Raw genomic sequence first — 22,603 nt, forward strand, 5'->3', positions numbered from 1 at the left:
ACCAGCAGAAATATTGGAAGGCGTATTTTTACGTGGACAGAAGATGCATATACATAACTTTTAAAACAATGCATAACTTTTAAATCTAACATAACTATTGAAAAAATATTTGTAAACACTGTGTTTTGCATGAAGACAAACCTCATAAATGGCAAGATATTTTATATAGGTAAAGCTGAGCATCAGCATCATTACTCCAGTCTTCAGTGTCACATGATCCTTCAAAAATAATTACAATATGCTGATTTAGCTGCTGCTTAAAATATTTTTATTTTTTTGTGTGGATACTGTGATGATTAGAATCTTAAGTTAAATTGTGTGTGTGTGTGTGTGTGTGTGTGTGTATATACAGTACCAGTCAAAAGTTTGGAAACTACTATTTTTAATGTTTTTGAAAGAAGTCTCTTATGCTCATCAAGCCTGCAGTTAAAAAAACACAAAACAAAAAAAAAAAACAGTAATATTATGAAATATTATTACAATTTAAAATAATGGTTCTCTTTTTTAATATACTTTAAAATGTAATTTATTTTTGTGATGCAAAGCTGAATTTTCATCAGCAAGTACTCCAGTCTTTGGTGTCTTATGATCCTTCAGAAATCATTCTAATATGATGATTTGATACTCAGTTATTATCAATGATGGAAACAGTTGTGCTGTTTAATATATTTTTTTGGAATACTTTTTTCAGGATTCATTGATGAGTAAAACGTTAACAGCATTTATTCATAAAAACAGCATTTATTCAAAATAAAAACATTTCTAACAATATAAATCGTTACCATCACCTTTTATCAATTTAACGCATCCTTGTTGAATTAAAGTACTAATTTCTTTTAAAAAAAATAGTTATTGTTCCCAAACTTTTGAACGGTAGTGTATATTGTTACAAAAGATTTCTATTCTAAATAAATACAGTTCTTTTTAACTTTTTATTCATCAAATAATCCTGAAAAAAGTATCTCAGGTTATAAAAAAAATATTAAGCAGCACAACTGTTTCCAACATTGATCATAAATCATCATATTAGAATGATTTCTGAAGGATCATAAGACACCAAAGACTGGAGTACTTGCTGATGAAAATTCAGCTTTGCATCACAAAAATAAATTACATTTTAAAGTATATTAAAAAAGAGAACCATTATTTTAAATTGTAATAATATTTCATAATATTACTGTTGTTGTTTTTTTTGTTTTGTTTTTTAACTGCAGACTTGATGAGCATAAGAGACTTCTTTCAAAAACATTAAAAATAGTAATGTTTCCAAACTTTTGACTGGTACTGTATATATATATATATATATATCTTTACTTTCACTTTTGATCTCTCTCTCTCTCTCTCTCTCTCTCTCTCTCTCTATATATCTATCTTTCACTTTTGATCAAAGTCTGATTAATGTATCCCTGCAGAATAAATGTATTTTTTTCAACCAAAAACCAAGCTTTTGAATGCTACTGTACATAAACATGTTTCGTACAGCTTTCATATTCAAGTTCATTTAGACAGATCAAATCTTATAAATTCCACAGATTTCAAAGCATGGCATCTGTGTATTTTAGGTGCGAGGTGGCGACAAGTTCCTAATGTCACTATTCTGCATGAGTTGAAAGTAGAACAGCACGATCTCTTCATAGTTTTGGATGGAGATTCTCTCATTCACACCATGGAATCTAAAGGGAAGTGTAAGCAGTTTAATATTTAATTACTTTTACAGCTTCAGCAGGAGTGCCATTTCTGTGTGTCCTACCTCGCAGAATCACCGGGTTTGTACCATGATGGGGCAAAGCGGTAAATGTCCGGAGACAGTTCAGTGTAGTGCCGGCTGTCAGTGTTACCCACACAGATACCTGTGAGAGGAAACCGTAGACAAAACTAAGAGTGAGAGAAGCTCTTGATGAGTCAATGATGTCTGTAAGGGGCACTTAAACCCCTTATGTCAATAATGACAATGCTGAAAGCCTTACCAGGAGTTACAGTGACCTGAGGGAAAATGTCATGCACCGTTTTCTTTATGATCTGGTACCCGAATGTATCATCATCATAGGAGCTGATGGGCAGAGGGTCGAATCCACTCACCAACTCTACCTTCACACGCTCATCGGATATGGTGGATTCAATCAGCTTTAGAACCTTTAGAAAGTGAATGGGGCATTAATTATTTAACATTTGGTTTTAGTAAACTTTATGAAATATATTCAAGTATGAAAATATGCCATGGATGTACAACTATAGAATTTGCATTATTTGAAATGTAACCAACAGCAATTGAGTCATCAAACTATTTTGCATACCCAATGGACTCATTTAAAGTAATGAATGGTAATGTCTGCTTCCTGACCTGAGCCCCAATTCATGTTTGAGCTCTAAGACTGTGTGCCATATTACAAACAATTGAAATAATTAGCTACTTTATATAGCTCACATTTGTTTCAGTTCAAAAGTTCTTAAATAAATCTTAATGGTTTGTTTATTTAGAGAGTAAAGATATTTTTTACTTTATAACTTTATGATACAACATCCAGGACAGATAACAGTGAGCAGCTGATCTGTTAATCATTGTTTAATCAAACATGTGTGTTGGGGGTAAAAGGAAGTAAAATACATGATAAATTCTGCATTTCAGCAATAGCAGACACAGTTTCTTGACTGACTTCAAGTCTTCACTTTATGATGACCAAATTTATTTTTCTAGCTGGTAAGTGATTGTTGCTCTTAGAGAATGCTTTTTAAGAGTTTGAATGTTTGAGTGTTTTATTTGTTAACATTTCATTTGTATCTCTTTTCAGGCTTTTCTCTGGCATTGTGCCACTTTGGTGAGTTTTTATTTATTTATTAGTTGTTTCATTATTAAATATTATATTCAAAAGCCACATTTAAATAATACTAATCATAACAATTTGAATTTATCCATTATCCAAACAGCTTGTCCTTTGTAGGGTTGTGGAAATAATAATAATAATAATTCATATTATTATTAGTTCTGTTTTTTTATTATTATTATTAATATTTGTGTAATAAATATTTGTGTAGTAATTATTTTTATTTAATTTTTTTCAGGACTGGCCTTCCAACTGCTATGCTACTTCACAAACTGGTCTCAGTACAGACCTGGCGGTGGCAAGTACCTGCCATCTAATGTGGACTCACATCTGTGCACTCATTTAATTTATGCTTTTTCCATTATTGATCATGAAAATAAAGTGACAAGCACTGAAGTGAATGATGAAGCTCTCTACAAATCTTTCAATGAACAAAAGAAAATGTATGTGCGATCATCGGATGTTTTGTTTATGAATATATTTGTTTACAGAATAGAAAGCATTATCTAATGTAGTTTTGAATAATGATTTTTTTTATTTTTTTTTGTACAGCGAATAATGATACAAATATTTGTCTTGACAGAAACCCCAGCTTGAAAACTCTCTTGGCTGTCGGAGGATGGACCTTCGGCTCAGCTCAGTAAGAGTCCAGCTCAAACATTGAATATTGAAGGATGTGTGTGTAGAACAGAACTGTTTATTTCATCTTCATGAGATTTCCCGCTTTACTCTAGGTTCAGTATCATGGTGTCCACATCAGAAAACAGGCAGACGTTTATTCAGTCCTCCATCGCATTTCTGAGGACCCATGGCTTTGATGGTCTGGATCTGGACTGGGAATATCCCGGTGCTCGTGGAAGTCCTCCAGAAGACAAGCAGAGATTCACTCTGCTGTGTAAGGTACTTCCTTATTTACAGATTTGTATTCTCTCTCACAAATCAATGCTCTTTACCACAAGTTGATAACATGGTTGAATGTTGGAGTAAAAATCAATAAAGATGATAAATAATAATATGCATGTACGCATGTCCATAAGTACACTGGTGAAAATGCTTATTTTGCATTTTTCTATTTAAAAAATGGGTAACGCTTTACAATAAGATTTCATTTGTTACAATTAGTTAACTTCAACATTAACTACTACATTTTTAAAATCAAAAGTTCTATATGTTAACATTAGTTAGTTAATACTCTGTGAATTAAGAAGAACATAGACATTTTATTAACTAACATTAACAAATGTTTTTTAAAAATGTATTGCTCGTTTAATGTATTAACTAATGTTGACAAATAATTCCTTATTGGAAAGTGTTACCCAGGGGCGTAGAATTTAGTAGGGACGCTAGGGACGTGTCCCTACCAATATCCAGTGACACTGATATATCCTTAGCAATAATTTCGATCAAAACTTAAAATATATTTATATTGATGTCCCCGTCCCTACCAATTTCAAAATCAAACCTACGCCACTGGTGTTACCTAAAACTGTAAATAAAAAAATAAATATGAGCATAACAAAAACTTGAGAGGAAAATTAATTACAATTTTTTTTGGATGTATTTGGTTTGTTCCTCTTTTGCTTTAATGACAGCAGCACTTGAGCTTCATGAACTCCACAAGTTTGTGTAAAACCTGATGATCATGTTCTCCAGCATGATTGAGATGATCCAGAGGAACATCTGACCTTTTGTAAAGAGTCACATGATCAGTGTAACAAATGCACTTATTTGATTTGTTACCAGGAAATAGTGCAGAATCAGAAATATTTATTTTTGTTTAACATCATGCATATTTATTTAAAGGTGCCCTAAAATGGATTGTTTTATTATTTTACAATGTTTCCTGGGGTGCCCTTATAATGTTAGTATGTTTTTTAGATCTAAAGTTGTTATAATTTAGAAATAAAAGGCATATTTCCTAGCCTGATTTCATCCTCTGATTTGAACACTGTTTGAAGGGGCGTGTCTAGGGTGACCAGACGTCCCGAAAAATTCGGGACAGTCCCGAAATCTAAGCTGTTGTCCCGAATCCCGAATCCGGCCCTAATTGTCCCGAAAATTATACTAAAGCAAATTCTTGAGTTGTTATTTTCTGATAAAACATTAAAAAACTGTCCGTGGGGTTGAGTCGTCCTGCAGCCAGCCCCCGCCGGCTGCGCATTGGAGGCATCTTTTTTTCTTTTTTTGAAGTTCTACAAAGATACCGTAGGCGCGAATTTAAATGCATTGATAAGCGAGCGCAAGTTGCCGCAGCTGCGAGGACTCTGAATGTGCAGGCAGCCAGTCGTAAAGTAAAGGAGTGATTGATTGGTCGCAGCACTGTGTGCAAAAAAATACAGGCGTGTCTGCTGAGAGACTTCAGAGTAAACGCCCACTGCTGTGATTGGCTGACATGCTTGCATATGAAATATCTGGCATTACATGTAGAACTATCTGGAAAACTTTTACTATTACAGCTTTTATACGTATTTACTATTACAGCTATCGAGACTAACGAATCGTGAGAAGTTTTTTAAGTATTTAGATCTATTCCCATCACATAAAAGGTTGCAGTGATGAGCATCGAGCAGATTACAGTCTGTTGATCGCGTGAATGAAGATCGTATCACTGCAACGCAGTTTCTGCGAGTAGTATGAAGCTGCAGACTCGGAGCCTGCATCTACAGTCCCGCACCCAGAGTCCCGCATTCTCAGACCCCTCGTTTTTCGAGACAGCGCCTCCTATCAAATTTAATTTTATTTAGCGAATCATACTCATTCGATTTCTTTTTTAATCAAACTACTTTATAGCTCATCGATACACCAACATATGAATAGTCCATTTAATATTTGTAAAGATAGTTAAATTTGAGCCGTTAATGTATGTTTTTTCGCCTTTTTTCCCCGAAAATATTTAGAAAGTTATCCTTTAACCTTGGACTTTTTGTAGACAAGCATGTTGTAAAAATTTGATGAAAATTAGTTGACATTAAAGTAGACCAATTAAATACATTAAGTGTGTTAATATCAAAGAATGTCATCATTAATTATTTAATCAGATTTACCGTTTTTTTTTTTAACTATAAATTGAATTAGCCTAATTAATGTCGGAGTAATTATTTTACTTTAGGCCTATATAATTTATGTAGACTACTTAAATTAGTTCTTATAAAACGTAAGTATTAAAATTACTTTCATTCATCTGCATTCATCGGCATTCATCTTTTATTTTAGTGACGTCGAGGAATTTGACAGAGCGATTGCAAAAAGAAGGAAAAAAGAAGGAACATTCGCCTACCAGAAAGTAATTATTTTACCTTATGCATTTACATTTTATTTTACATTTATTCATTTAGCAGACGCTTTTATCCAAAACGACTTATAAATTGAAGACAAAAAGTAAAGTCACTAACATAATTCTTTCTTCCTTTTTGCTGTTTACAGCAAGATGATCGTTTAGGTCAATCAAGTTTAAGTGATCGTTAAATAAAGTACAGAATTGTTTATTATTGGTGTTTTGTCTATTCTTATTTGAGTTTTGCTTCGCATTCAAAATATCAAAAAACAGGTTTTGTAATGTTAGCATGGTATAATGTTAATTAGACCATTATAGGTTGAACTGAAAGAAAATAGGATTTTGAATAAAAAAAAACATTGTAGCAATATAATATCACAAAATATTTTTCAGAAGATAGTTCAATCTGTAATTGTATCCCTTCCATCATTCATTTTCTTTCAATTACACCCACGCTCAAAAAATAACTACTGGGTAATTTGTTAGTCAGAGAACACAATGAGTTTTTTTGGCACATGCATTAAGCAGGGAACGCAAATATTTATTCGGATAACTTTAAATAAAACGAGACCGTAATATTGCATCCTATTGTTTTCAATGGCATTTGTATAAGGGTGTTATACGATCTTTCGGACAGCAGGAGGCGCTGTCTCGAAAAACGAGGGGTCTGAGAATGCGGGACTCTGGGTGCGGGACTGTAGCTGCAGGCTCCGAGTCTGCAGCTTCATAATGTTGGTTTCTGCGAGAAACGACGAGAAGTTGAGCGTTTAGTCACTGGCTTGATTTACTGATGCATAAACAGTATTGAACGACTTTGAGAGAAAGATTATCTGTCTGAACTTGAACAATTACGCATCAGAAATTCACATAACCCACTGGTTCTCCAGAGGCTCGGATGAAGGAACTAAAAAAATACTTTTGTGTTAATTTGTACATCCAAACACTGAGCAACTGCCATGCTTCGTTTGCAAGCCATGATGTCTCTCGAGGAAAAAACAATATCGCGCTGGATCTAGATAACACAGTTAATTATCGTTAATAAAATCACTACTTACCGCTTGCGGTAATATAACATTAGTTGAAATTGCCCCCTTCGTCAGTATGAGACGTTGAGAGAAGCCTGGCTGCTTGATATTGTTCCAGGTTAGAAAAACAGTCCGTGGTGAAATGGGCAGAGCAAACTAACAACTTCAAATTAAACTGTAGCGGTATCCGATCATAGATAGATAGATAGATAGATAGATTATAGACAGATCTTTTCCCTATGATCCTCGCTTGTTTCTTCACCTGCAGAACTTCCGATGATTCGGCTGCGCAGTTCTAGCCTGACTACGTCAGACTTCTTACTTCCGCTCAATTTCATTTAGCTTCTGTACTCAGTCTGAGACAGCGTAATAGCTTTCCGTTTTCCTCCGGCCTGAAAACAGCCGACCAATCAACGAACAGAGGGCGGGCCGAGAGCCGTGACGTAGACACATTGTACCGTGGATGCGTAGATTTACTTCACATAATCTGCAAAAGTCGTTCACAGCCATGTTCACTCTGGTATTTCGCTCAGTGGTTTTGTTTTCGCATCATACATGTGTTTACAGTGGAAGTTAGATGCGGCTGAGCATGCGCATAACACACGCCATAACCAAACGTTATGTGATTGGCTTACGGGTAACCAATGATTTTAAACTTCAGACAAGCTTGAAACAAGATTTTCAATGTGTATTATAATTACATTGAGTTAAAAAAGGCATTAATCCACTGCAAATATGTGACTAACAGGAACTCCAGGAAGCTTACCAGGCAGAGAGTGCCGCCACTGGACGCCCCATACTCATGCTCAGCGCTGCAGTGGCTGCTGGGAAAGGAATCATTGATGCTGCTTATGAAATTGCAGAAATGGCCAAGTATGTCTCCTGTTCACTTTTTTGTTCACTTTGAATCATGAAATATGTTTAATATGCTTTGGAAAGAATCTCTTAAAATGCCAATCAAATGTATAAATGGGTGATAACTATGAACTCGCTATTTCCCTTTTGTAATGCAGATATTTGGACTTCATTAATGTCATGACCTATGACTTCCATGGCTCAAATGAGTCGGTAACTGGGCACAACAGTCCTCTGTACCGTGGCTCTGGAGACACTGGAGACAATATCTACTTAAATACTGTACAAAAGCCTTATATCCTACTGTAAAATTTCTGAAATACACTGCCCGGTCATAAAAAAAAAGTCAAATGCCTATTGATGGAAATAACATCACAACATTTATTTCCATCAAGAGGTGCATCAATTGTTGGTCAAGATCTTGTATTGACAATGCAAGAGTCAAGCACTCTGTAAAGTCTCCTCCAGCACATCCCAAAGACTTTCAATATATTTAAGGTCTGGTGCCAATTCATGTGTGAAAATCATTCTTCATGCTCCCTCCCAACCATTCTTTCACAATTTTAGCCTGATGAATCTTGACATTGTCATCCTAGAATATGGCCATGATGTGTATTCCTACTGGTTGTTTAAGAAATGAAAAGCTAGACACTCCATCAATTAGGGTTAGAAGAACTGTTGTCTAACATACAGTATAACATGCTTGAAACATAATAATCACTGCAATAATGATCAAATCATATATTTTTATTAAGCATTTGTCTATTTAAATCCCAAAACTTTTTTTTTTTTTTTTTGGCTGGGCAGTGTATAACAATGTATAACATAAATTATTTATGAATTATACTATGAGTCATTGAAAACACCAAGCAGCTGGAAACATGCAACAGAAAATAACTGATTCATCATGACAATGTAGGATTTTGCAATGAAATACTGGAGAGATCAGGGTACTCCTGTGGAGAAGCTGAGGATGGGCTTTGCAACATATGGAAGAACGTTTCGTCTGGCGTCTGCAGCCAGTGGAGTTGGAGCTCCAGCTAGTGGACCTGCCTCAGCTGGAAATTTCACCGCAGAGGATGGATTCTGGTCCTATTATGAGGTCTTATCTTCAGTCTATACTCATGCACTTACATCATAGCACAATATTTAACTGTGAAAAATAAAATGGACTGATCATCTCCCATCAGATCTGTACTTTCCTTCAAGGAACCACCGTGCAATGGATTGATGATCAGAAGGTTCCTTATGCAACCAAGGATGGGAACTGGGTGGGATTTGACACCAAGGAAAGCTTTACGACTAAGGTGAATATGTCATAAATGTTGGAAATTACATACAATTTAATGCAGTTCTCCTGCTTTCAATAATTAAATCTGGTCTGCTACAGGTGAACTACCTGACAGAGAACAAGTTCGGTGGAGCTTTCGTCTGGGCTCTGGATCTCGATGACTTTGCAGGACAGTTCTGTGGGCAGGGCAAATACCCTCTTATTGGGCAACTCCGTACACTTCTTGATACTGGTACAGTACATCTCATATTTATAGAAGCCCATTCCAAAAAAAAAAAAACATACTTTGGTAAATCATAATTATCACGTGAAAAGTAAAAATTATGAGATACTAATTTATAATTATGAGATAAAAAGTCAGAATTATGACATAAATGGGAAAAAGTAGGAAATTGATTATATCCTACTTATGATTTTTATCTCCATAATTTCAACTAGTTATAATTTCCATTTGTCATAATTAAGATTTTTTTAATCTCATAATTTTAACTATCTAATTTAGATTTTTTTAACATAATTATGTGCAAAATTTCATGTAAACTTTTTGTGATTTCAATTTGAGTTCAATTTCGACTTCTGATCTAATAATTATGCCATTATTTCAACTTTGTCAGACTTAAATTTCGACTGTCATACTTCAATTAGTCAATTTTAAATTTTTCATGACTTTTTTCATAATTTCAACTCTCATAATTTTGACATTTTATCTCATTATGACATAGTATTTCAGCATTTTGACTTTTATATCATAATTATTACATTGTATCTAATGATTATATTATATAAAGAATAGATATTGTATGGTCTGTTCTGCCTCACCCTGTCACGGTTTATTTTGCAATAATAACCGAATGACTGTACATTATCCTTTATTACTCCCCAAATAAAGATATAATAAATATGTGGGGGTGAAATATTGATTTGAAAGTGGTTCATAATATTACCTGCATGCTTAACCGTAGCCATGTTAATGTTAATGTTCTTAAATATTAGGAAATATCAGACCACTGATTAACCAGTCAGAATCCAGTATTCCAGGGAGCCGTGTAATAAACCAGATTAATAATTTTACCAGATTTTATCTTAAACTTAAGATAAAACATCAAATTCCAATTTCTTCCTCCAGAGTTTCCATCTCTCCCTCCAAATACAACCGATGTGCTCTCTGGGACCTCAACAACAGCATCCACCACCTCTTCTACACCTCATTGTTATGTATTTAGTGTTGGTAACTGGATTATCCTGCTGTTGTTTTCTTATGCTGTAGGTGGCGCTGTGTAACCATGTATACTTTGAACATTGAAACAGTAAAAGAAGACAGTTCTAAGAATACTCGGTTTCATTGTGTTATTGTTATCTATAGCTCCTCAGAACACAATGATGTTCTGAGAAACACAACAAAATTGGCGACGAGGAGTGGAAATATTGACATTAACCTTAATATTGAGAAGATTAACGTAACCGAGTGTACTTGCTGACATAGATGAAGAGTGCACGGTGTTGCAGAAGACACTAGCAACAACCGAACAGTGGGCCAATTCAGGATGGCGACTATAGGGCATATTGATGCTTTTAACGAGGCCATCGAACAGTGGACAACATATATTGAACGGTTTGACCACTTCACAAAGGCAAATTATATCAATGAGGAAAAACTAGTACCAGTGCTGTTAAGTGTTATGGGCTGCGTTTCCCGAAACCTTTTTAACGCTATGTCGTCCTTAAGTTACACCTTAAGCGATTCCGTTTCCACAAACGCAATCAACAGGAAGGAGAAGCAGTTGCACAGTACGTAGTAGTGTTAAAACAACTCTCTGAAGATTGTGACTTCGGTAAACATTTGCAAGATGGCCTTCGAGATAGATTTGATTGTGGATTAAACAACGAGGTGATACAAAAGTGACTTCTCACAGAGGCTGCACTTACTTTTCAAAAAGCAGTAGATATAGCTGTTGCGCGGAAACCGTCACCCGCGAAGCACAGCAGCTCAGCAGTTCCCTTAAAGTCAATGCAATGCATGTTTCCTCGCCCAAACAGCGACATGATTGTAAGAGATGTGGAAAAACGAACCACACGGACGAGGACTGCTGGTACAAGGACCAAGCCTGCCATTCATGCGGAAAGAAAGGCCACATCAGACGACTGTGCAGACATAAACGGAACTTTGAGAGTAAGTTTAAGTCAAGTAATCGACGTAGTAAAGTTGATAAGAGACGGGTGCATCATTTGGACACAGGTGGAAAACAAAGTGGTGAGTCCATTACAGACACCGAAAAGGAAATGTCACTGTATATGGTGACTAGAAGTGAGCAACTGGCACACATTTGTGTAACGTCAGAAATTGAAGGGAAAATTATTGAAATGGAATTGGATACAGGCGCTGCAGTATCGTTGATTTCAAAAGGAAAATATGACAGTAACTAGCAGCATATTCCACTGCAGCCAACGGACATAATCTTAAAAACATACACCGGTGAAGCACAAGCGCCAGTAGGGGTTATCAGTGTAGCGGTGAAGTTGAACAATCAGTTGGCACGATTGCCTCTGTATGTTGTTAACAGTGATGCACCACCATTAATGGCTGAGAGCTAAACTAAATTGGCATTGACATAAAAACAGTCAAGCATGGAGTCACAGACACTATGGAGAGTGTGTTAAAATGACACTCCCAAGTTTTTGGAAAAGAACTAGGCATCATGAAAGGAATTGAGGCAAAAATTACACTCAAGCCTGACCATACTCCAGAATTCTACCAGCCACGGGTAGTGCCTTATGCTATTCGACCAAAAGTGGAGGCTGAATTGACACTTTTAACAGAGATGGGAGTGATTTCACCAATGCAGTACAGTGAGTGGGCGACACCGGTGGTAGCAGTTATAAAAAAAGATGGCTCAGTGAGACTGTGTGGTGATTTTAAAGTGACACTCAACCCAGCCATTTGTGTTGATCACTACCCAATTCCACGCATAGAAGATCTTTTTGCATCTCTGGCTGGTGGTCAATTATTCAGTAAGCTGGACTTGTCAAGCGCTTACTTGCAAATGCCAGTGGCACACGAGTCAAGAAAACTACTCACCATATTCACTCAAAAAGGGCTATTCTGCTATAACCGCTTACCCTTTGGGATTGCCCTGGGTTTTCTTGGGATGATCAACTACTATGGCTGTTTCATTCCAAATCTGGCATCTATTTTGAACCCCCTCAATGCTCTTTTATGTAAAGAAAAGAAATGGTGCTGGAGCGTGGCATGTGAACAACCATTTCAGAAAGTGAAGGATCTCCTTACTTCAGCTGTACTCACACATTTAATCCAGAATTACCTATTCGTCTCGCCTGTGATGCTTCCCCATATGGGGAGGGGCTGTGATATAACGTGTGCCCCGATGGGGAGGAAAAGCCAATTGCTTTTGCGTCTAGGACACTCAGTAAAGCAGAACAAAATTATGCTCAGATTGAGCATGAGGCCCTGAGTATAATTTTTGGAATTCGCAAATTCCATCAGTACTTATACGGAAGAAGGTTTACCCTCTTTACTGATCATCAACCTCTAACGGCTATTGTCAGTCCCAACAAGAGCATTCCATCCATGGCAGCAGCTGGAATGCAACGATGGGCTCTGATATTAGCCGCCCATGACTATGTCCTTGAGTATAAGAAAGCAGCCTTACATGCCAATGCAGACGGACTGTCACGGCTGCCATTACCAGTGACACACAATGGGAAAACGGACACGGTGGATGTGTTCTATGCTGCTCAGATAGCCACCCTGCCTGTCAGTAGTCCTGAAATTAGACGTGACACCCTAAAGGATCCCACTTTGTCACCTGTGCTGGACATGGTTTCAACTGGATGGTTCCCAAAATCTGAAGAGGTACCTCAAGACTTGCTACCCTTTGTAACACGTCGCCATGAGCTCACAGTTGTTCAAGGATGTTTAATGTGGGCAAGTCGTGTCGTGGTACCAATCAAGCTTCGCTACCGGGTGTTAGCTGATCTGCATTTGGGCCATCCTGGGGTGGTAAGGATGAAACATCTGGCCCGTAGCTATGTCTGGTGGCTGGGTATTGATGGACAGATCGAATCTCAGTTCAAAGCATGCCAGTCTTGTCAGCGTATCCAAAATGCTCCCTGTCCTGCACCACTTCACCCATGGATTTGGCCAGTTCATATGTACTTCATTGTTGTTGATGCGCACTCCAAATGGCCAGAAAGTGAAAGTGAAAGTGAAAGTGACACGTGACGGCCAAGTATGGTAACCCATACTTGGAATTTGACCTCTGCATTTAACCCATCCAAGTTAATGCACACACATTAGGAGCAGAGTAGTGAGTAGTTAACACACACACTGCAAACGTGGATACACACCCAGAGCAGCGGGCAGCCTTTGTGTGGCGCCCGGGGAGCGATTAGGGGTTAGGTGCCTTGCTCAAGGGCACCTCAGTCATTTCCCACCAGTTCTGGAATCGAACCAGCAACCTTTGGGTTACCAGTCCAACTCCCTAGGCCATGACTGCCCCATAGAAGTCTCAATTATGGACAGTACTACCACCAACAAAACCATTCAAGTCTTACGAGGACTTTTCAGTCATTATGGCATCCCTAATATCATTGTCAGTGACAACGGCCCACAGTTTTGTGCTGAGGAGTTTTCACTTTTCCTGAAGGTAATGGGGTGCAACATATTTGTTCTGACTATTTAAGTAGTCATTTAATTTTTGTTTTATTTAATTGGTTAAGATGCATCATGTGACTTAGGTTAGAGGTTGTGGTGGCCATCTTAGTTTTCACTTCACCACAGCAGTGATGCAGCAGCAGATGTCTCTCTGATAAAAGATATATTCTTCTGTTATTTCATGCCAAAGAGGCCATCGTCTGTAAGTTTATTTAATATCATCCATGTTAAAAAAAAAATAAAAAAAAGAGTATTTCATAGGATTTAAGAAAACATTTGCTGTACATTTTCAAATAAGATTATTGTTATCTTTCTTACAATTTACTGTTATTCATACTTAATACTTAATGTACATTTTCTGTTTGTATTGTAGTTTCACAAAAATGTACGTTGTGGGACTGAAGATTTCAAAGTAAAACACCGAAAAATAACTTCTTTGGTTTCGACTTTTTCTTCAACCCTCATCTTGTTTAACTATCTGTTGAGGTGCAACATACTTGCATCAGGGACAGAATAATATTCGATCTGCCCCATATCACCCCTCTAGCAATGGGCAAGCTGAATGTTGTGTCCAAACATTCAAACACGCTCTAAAACACGCTCCAAAAGGGTCAGCTCCAATCCAACAGAGACTTGATGGATTCCTATTAACATACAGAAACACTCATGCTACCACAAAGGAGTCACCTGCAATGCTATTCCTCAATCGCAAAATAAGAACCCGGATGGATCTTCTAAAACCTAGTCTCGCCAAAACAGTGAGTCAGTCCCAGGATCCCCAACAGTTACGATATCAAAAACACTCTAAGTTCAGAGAATTTTGTGCTGGAAAGTCCGTTCTTGCTCTTGACTACAGAAAGGGGGAAAAATGGATACCTGGAGTGGTGATATCCAAAACGGAACCTGTCCCCTACATCGTCAACGTGGGTGCTTCTGGAATCTGGAAATGTCATGTAGATCAATTACTGAAACAAGGGACTGAATCCTCTGAAACCCAGATGGAACCAGAAGTTCCTGCTGGTCCTGATAATTTTCAGGCACATCCGCTTCAGGAGAACATCGGGGAAAAGACATGAGTATCTAGTGAAATCATGACAATCTTGTTGAGGTGATGATTGACAAACCAGGGTCAGGCAACATTGAACAATCACCCCTGGGGACTGTACAAACGGGAGAGACTATTAAGCGATATCCTACCTGTCTCACTAGACCACCTGTTCGCTAAGACGTGTTTGCTAAGCAGTGGTAAAAGTTGAATTCAAGAAAATAAATATTTCCTTTGTTGTGTTTGACAACCCTTGATTTAAAGGAACACGCCGACTTTTTGGGACTTTGGCTTATTCACCGTATCCCCCAGAGTTAGATAAGTCCATACATACCATTTCATCTCCGTGCGTGCCGTATCTCTGTCTGACGCACCCACCGCTAGCCTAGCTTAGCACAAAGACTGGAAGTAAACAACTCCAGCTAGCATATACTGCCTAGAGCCCTGCACGGGGCAAAACATCCAGCCCTAATCGAGACCTGGCCCGTGGTGTTCAAGCCCTAATCCAGCCCCAGCCCGAAAACGTGTGCAATTTTTCAGCCCGAACCCGACCCGAGACCAATATCAATATCACTTTGAGCTCTCTCTGACGCGCGCTCTCTGATGCGCACTGTCTCTGCTATACGCACACACATACACACACACACTACTAGGTAAAATTTTATTATAGGCCTCAAACATAACAACTACCACTGACAATTATGCCCACAAATATTAATACAGACTGTCCATTACAGAGAAGCATAAGCATGCAGTAGAGAATATTATATAGCCAAATGTGATCCAGCAGTAAATAAAGATTTACGGCCTACCTTTTTTTGATGTCAAGTAACTTTGCTGAAGAACAACGTTTCAAAGAACTCTTCGCCAACTAGCTAACGTTAAATAATAATAAAAATATAATAAAGAAAAAATATCTGTTGAACTGAGTAAGCTCATTCACTGTTTATTCGCGATCGTTGTGAAGAAAAAGAATAGCATCCACTGTTGAAGGCTTCAGGCTCGGTAATCAAATCAAAACTCTTTCAAAATGAAGCTTTTGGTCAACTGTCACCTAATGCAGGAGAACAGCTAAATGAGCCCGAGTCCGACCAAAGCCCAATCTGTAATTTTTTTTTTTTAAATAGTAAAAAAGTAAAAAAATTGACCCGACTGCTCCCAATAAGTGACAAAATAACGCCAGCATTTTCCTATTTACATGTTGTGATTTGTATAGTCACAGCGTGTACAAATAACATTGTCACATATTCTCAGAAGGCGAAGCACTGCTACTTGGGCGGAGTGATTTGTTCGCAGCACCTGAGAAGCCCCGTGGTGAGGAGCAGAGAGTTCGCTCAGAATTGGAGTAAATCACTCCGCAGAAGTAGCAGTGCTTCGTCTTCTGAGAATATAGTTCCCAGTATGTATACGGTTAGAAGATGGTTGTGTCTCATGTGACCTTGTTATTTGTACACGCAGTGACTATACAAATCACAACATGTAAATAGGAAAATGTTGGCGTTATTTTGTCACTTATTGGGAGCAGTATGCTAGCTGGAGCTGTTTACCTCCAGTCTTTGTGCTAAGCTAGGCTAGCGGTGGGTGCGTCAGACAAAGTTACAGCACGCACGGAGATGAAAAAGGTATGTATGGACTTCTCTAACTCTAGGGGATAAGGTGAATAAGCTGAAGTCCCAAAAAGTCGGCGTGTTCCTTTAAGTTGGGAGGAAATGTTATGTATTTAGTGTTGGTAACTGGGTTATCCTGCAGTTGTTTTCTTATGCTGTAGATGGCGCTGTGTAACCATGTATACTTTGAACATTGAAACAGTAAAAGAAGTCTAAGCTACTTGGTTTCATTGTGTTATCGTTATCTATTATCTGTTATCACGGTTTCACTATTCAGGGCCACTAGTGGCGCAATAATTTCACATTTTATCTTTAAGTATTGTGTTAATGTCTTCAAATTTAACATAGACAGTCAATTATATAATACTACTTTCGTAAAATATTTTGTTGGGTCTAAAAAAGGGGGCACAGTCTAACTTGTCTGATTAAAAAAACAGCACTTGTCCACTTATTTTACATTAGAGTGTGACTGCACCTCAGCAGCGTGGGTGAAGGTATTCTGTGTGCAGGTTTTTACTTGCACTTTTAAGTTCAATTAATTTAGTTTTAATTTGATTCTAGCTCTGTGTTTAATCTGATTCCAATTTTAATGTATTATCAAATTTAGACTTTTACTTATTAGGAACTAATCATAAACATTGGTTATGTATTAATTTAGATATTTGATTATTCAAGGTATCCAATACTTTCAATTATTTGTTCATTAGGGACACGATGTCGCACATTCTCATGTGGGCCGGGTCTCCCACCTTGGGTGAAATCATGTTCCGGGAGAAACCGCAAAACGACCGAAATCTTTTCTTCAGATTAGCAATTTATTATTTTGTTGCAAGCTGTCAGTTTTTTTATGAGAGCTCTTGTGTTTAGTCTTACAGATTTTCGGTATTACAGTAACCATTGTAGCATGGTTCATTTTTAAATATGTTTTTTTTTTTTGATAAGATATGTTTAGATACAATGTTAGAATATTTAGCAGAAACTTCTGTCTTAAAGTAACCGTTGTGACGTGGTTAATTTTTAAACGTTTTTAGGTACGATATTTTTAGATACAATGTTAGAATATTTATCAGAAAAAAATACAGAATAAGAAAAAACACATCTATGTTTGTATTAACAAAAATATTTATTCATTTAACCTTAACGTTCATGAAATTAAATAAATTTCATCAAAAAAATCAATGCAACACATTCAATGTAATTTTCAGACCATTTCAGTGCAAACAACTAAGAATTCAAATTAACATTCTAACAAACAATAACAATAACCTGGTGTTGAGCTACAGCTTTGTGATTCACGTGATATCCGAAACAAATGTTTATGGAGACAGACATAATCAATCACAGTCTAACACAAGATCTAATGATAATCTATTGGCCCATACTACAATTTTTGAAATTGTACTAATGTACTAACTTTCAATAAAATCACTCAATAACTTTCAATAAAAGTTAAGAAGAGTTGGTTCAAAACACCAAAGCAGCATGTCTGACCATGTAAAGTCAGAAATATAAACTGTGTGTTTTCGTAACCAGAGATAACTAGTGAGATGTTTTTTTTTCCAAGCTCTATCATGTCCCCTGAAACCAGTAACACTTTCAAACACAAAAAGTGACACTCAAAATTGTGAAAATTCTATTAATCTTGAAAACTAATCAGCACTTAATATTGATCCATTCGTCATTATAATGCCCATTTTGTCTGATTTATTCGCATAGCTAGCTTATTCTTTTTCAGTGAAGGAACTCAGTTGAAGTGTAATTGTGCTTAGCAATTTTTTTTTTTTGGTCAGGGTTTCTTATGTTTGCATTTAGTCAACAAACTTATAATTATTTGGTCAGACGTTACTCATGACAAATGCAATGACAAAATCACTACTTAGGGTTATAACTAACATAGTTCAAATAGAAATACATACAGCAGGGGTGTCAAACTCAGTTCCTGGAGGGCCACAGCCCTGCAGAGTTTAGCTTCAACCCTAATTAAACACACCTGATCAGCTAATCAAGTCCTTCAGGCTTATTTGAAAACTGCAGGTGTGTGTGTGTTGAAGCAGGGTTGGAACAAAACTCTGTAAGGCTGTGGCCCTCCAGGAACTGAGTTTGACACCTGTGACATACAGTATGTATGTAGCATGACTCTTTATACTATTCATACTGTATACTGCAAGCCACTTTGGGTAAAAGCATCTGCCAAATGCCTGAATGTAATGTAAACCTAAGTGCAGGGTTAATTAGGGCCCAAGCCCTGAAAGGGCGAAGGCCCTATTGTTTCCGTAAGGATTATTATTTTTTTTTTTCTTCATTATTTTTTTTTTTGCCTTTTTGACACTTTTGGGGCCCTTAACATGCTCAAAAACTCTTGAAATTTTGCACACACGTCAGAACCCGCGGCCATCAGGGCCGGGCTGAAGCTGGTACCGTGGCGTGGCAGGGGGGCTCGACGGCGCCCCCTGGAATGGGGTCCGAAAACTTGGTCCATAAATCAAACACGCTTGCATGTAATAATATGAAACTCAGTACACATATAGATCTCATCGGGCCGAACAACTTTCGTGCTCTAAGTTTTACAAAAGCCCAACAGGAAGTCGGTTATTATACGTTGTTTGGAAAACGCATACAATGGAATGTGAAATACTCCTCCTAGGGATTTCATCCGATCGCCACCAAACTCGGTGAGAATAAAGTCAAGACATTGAGGATGAATTCTTGCGAACAGATTTTTGATATCTCGAACGGTTTGGCCGTGGCGAGGAAACTAATTTATGGCGAATAATGGGACACAGGAAGTGTGTTATAACTTCTGCATACATTGACTGATCTTGATGAAACTTCAGCAGTGTATTCGTTGTAAGAGGCCGATCACATGGATGTGACTATTGTGAGTCAAAGTTATAGCGCCACCAACTGGCAGCAGGAAGTGTGTCACTTTCAAAATGCTTTGAAGTCACCCTCTTACTTTTACCCGATTTGCTTCAAACTTTATGTGTATAATGTAAACACACGGCAGATGTAGACCTGTGAAAGGATTATTGATATCTTAGATACTGTTGCCGTGGCAACGCATCAAATTTTAATATTCTTTTCGGATGCGTTTGAAACTCTTAGCATGCTTGAAATTGGATGAAACTCGACAGACACATAACACTTATTAGCCAGTAGACATGTGAAAAGTTTCAGAAACGGGCGTGGCAGGGGGGCTCAACAGCGCCCTCTTGAACAGGGTCTGAAAACTTGGTCCATATATCAAACACGCTTGCATGAATTAATATGAAACTCGGTACACATATAGATTTCATCGGGCTGAACAACTTTCCCTCTGTCAAGTTTCACGCCAGCCCAACAGGAAGTCGGCTATTATGGGTTGTTTGGAAAACGCTTGCTGTGGAATGTGATGTACTCCTCCTAGAGAATTCATTCAATCACCTCCAAACTCAGTCAGCATGAAGTCAAGACATTGAGAATGCTAAATTGCGGACGGATTTTTGATATCTCGAACGGTTTGGCCGTGGCGAGGAAACAAATTTATGGCGAGAAAAGAGAGGAGACGAAGTGTTATAACTTCTGCATACATTAACTGATCTTGATGAAACTTTAGCAGTGTGTTCGTGGTAAGAGGCAGATCAGATGGATGTAACTATCGTGAGTCAAAGTTATAGCGCCACCAACTGGCAGCAGGAAGTGTGTCACTTTCAACATGCGTTTGACAAAAGTGGGTGGGTTAGTTTTACCAACAGTTACAAAAATCAGTACATATATTGGTCTCACCGAGCCGGACAACTTTCTAATTTACAGTTATTAGCTCAGAGCAAAAGGAAGTCAGATATTTTGGTTTGAATGTGGATTTTTTGGATATTTCAGACTCTGAGTTTTTAGCTACTCTTCCTAACTGGTTTATTTTATTCACACCAAACTTTTTCAAAATGATAAAGATACATTAAAGATGCTAAATTGTGAACGGATATTAAACATCTCAAACGGTTTTGCTATAGTGAGGGACTAAAGTAAAGTAACACTTAAAGCCTCATCTTCTAAAAATGTAATTAAACACCATTTATTTCTATATAAAAGTATAAAAATATCACAACTAAACCCGTTTTATTCTTTTTTTTTCAATTTAATAAATATTTATAAGTTTAAAAATAGTAATTGTACTATTTAGTCCCATAAAAGTCAAGTCATACATAGGGCTATACTGCCCTCTTGTGTTAAAAATCAGGTAGGCCTATTGTATCTACTTAAAAATATACTAGGTATGTGACGGTGAGAATATTTTACCACCGGTTAATCGACGTGTGACACCGCTGGGGGCTTTTGAATCGCCAACTTAAAAACGAAAGTAAAATATGTTCGTCCACACTGACATTGATAGTGGTTGAGCGAGCGTTTCAAATTAATTCCTATGGAAGTAGGAATTAACTGAAAAAGTTCACTCTGTTCTGCTCGTTCCTCGCCGTGGATGTGCACCGTTATGAATGCCCGTGCAGCCATGAGCATTTTAGTTTAATTTTAAAATTAGAGCCTTTCGGGGGTTGATTGCTTGAAATTATTTTACAAAAGCACAATGTTGTGTTTTATTGCGACTGTACACAAATATAAGTTAACACTTTGCAGTTTGAATGTCGTCCTGTATAATGACGGAGTATGTTTTTATGTGTCCACTGTTCAAACGCGCCCACGCCACACACACACACCCACCCACACACACACGGTTTACTATCTTTTTGGGGACTCTCCATAGATTTAATGATTTTTATACTGTACAAACTGTATATTTTATATCCTTACACTAACCCTACCCCTAAACCTACCCATCACTGAAAACTTTCTGCATTTTTACATTTCCAAAAAAACTCATTCTGTATGAAGCTTGTTTACCCATGGGGACCTCTATTTAGGTCCCCACTGTGATACGAGTCCCCATGAGTCTGTGTGCATTCAGGTTAAAGTCCCCACCGGGACAGAAAAACATGCACACACACACACACACACACACACACACACACACACACACACACACACACACACACACACACACACACACACACACACACACACACACACACACTAGCATTGCAATCTTGACATTGCAGCCTGTTCATTATAGACTTAATAAAATATAATAATAAAATGGTCAACCTAACATATAAAGATTACACTGCTCTAAATAGTCAGTAGTACAATTCGTACAATCACAGTAAGCACCGCTCCACTGTGAATTTTCCAAGGACATTTTTGCGCATGTGAAGAGGATCATTTTTCCCTTCGATATTGGAACGTGAGTGAAGTACAAAGCATATAATAAACAATAGTTTAGCATCCAAAAAAAGGTCATTATATATATATATATATTTTTTTTTTTTTTTTTTTAAGTGACAAGACAAAGAATATTACTTGTCTGATATATATATATATATATATATATATATATATATATATATATATATATATATATATAAATATAGCTGCGAGCAGCGATGGAGGGCCCAAGCCGGTGACACCGCCACCCCGGTGCCTTTAGTGTAACTAAAGGCACCAGGTTGGCGGTGCCACCGGCTTGGGCCCGCAATCGCTGCTCGCAGCTATATTTGTTTATTATTATTATTATTTTTTTCTACTTCTTGGGCACTTTTGGGGCCCTTAACATGCTCAAAAACTCTTGAAATTTTGCACACACGTCAGAACCTGCGGCCATCAGGGCCGGACTGAAGCTGGTACCCGGGCGTGGCACAGGGGCTCGACAGCGCCCCCTGGAATGGTGTCTGAAAAATTGGTCCATAAATCAAACACGCTTGCATGTAATAATATGAAACTCAGTCCACATATAGATCTCATCGGGCCGAACAACTTTCGTGCTCTAAGTTTACACCAGCCCAAAAGGAAGTCGGTTATTATACGTTGTTTGGAAAACGCATACAATGGAATGTGAAATACTCCTCCTAGGGAATTCATCCGATCGCCACCAAACTAGGTGTGAATGAAGTCAAGACATTGAGGATGCTAAATTGCGGACGG

At 37.5% G+C, this 22,603-nt stretch overlaps 2 protein-coding genes across 2 annotated transcripts in view; one reads left to right on the plus strand and one right to left on the minus strand.

Annotated features, from left to right (window-relative positions):
- Positions 1 to 1,429: 1,429 nt before the first annotated feature.
- Positions 1,430 to 22,603, minus strand: part of pm20d1.2 (peptidase M20 domain containing 1, tandem duplicate 2) — a 29,583-nt gene continuing 8,409 nt past the window's right edge. The window contains exons 11-13 of the mRNA XM_079849076.1: positions 1,968 to 2,133; positions 1,751 to 1,850; positions 1,430 to 1,673 (exon numbers count right to left, since the gene is read on the minus strand). Coding sequence (XP_079705202.1) covers positions 1,559 to 1,673; positions 1,751 to 1,850; positions 1,968 to 2,133 — 381 coding nt within the window. The 3' untranslated portion in view covers positions 1,430 to 1,558. The remainder of the gene's footprint in view (positions 1,674 to 1,750; positions 1,851 to 1,967; positions 2,134 to 22,603) is intronic.
- Positions 2,574 to 10,659, plus strand: LOC307145684 (acidic mammalian chitinase-like). Its single transcript, XM_079849077.1, has 11 exons — positions 2,574 to 2,698; positions 2,790 to 2,816; positions 3,061 to 3,265; positions 3,406 to 3,462; positions 3,557 to 3,722; positions 7,870 to 7,994; positions 8,135 to 8,258; positions 8,896 to 9,078; positions 9,167 to 9,283; positions 9,367 to 9,499; positions 10,394 to 10,659. Exons 1-11 carry the CDS (start codon positions 2,671 to 2,673, stop codon positions 10,546 to 10,548), a joined length of 1,320 nt encoding a protein of 439 aa, XP_079705203.1. The 5' UTR covers positions 2,574 to 2,670; the 3' UTR covers positions 10,549 to 10,659.

The sequence above is a fragment of the Squalius cephalus genome, assembly GCF_949319135.1.
Source record: "Squalius cephalus genome assembly, chromosome: 18".
Lineage (NCBI taxonomy): Eukaryota > Metazoa > Chordata > Actinopteri > Cypriniformes > Leuciscidae > Squalius > Squalius cephalus.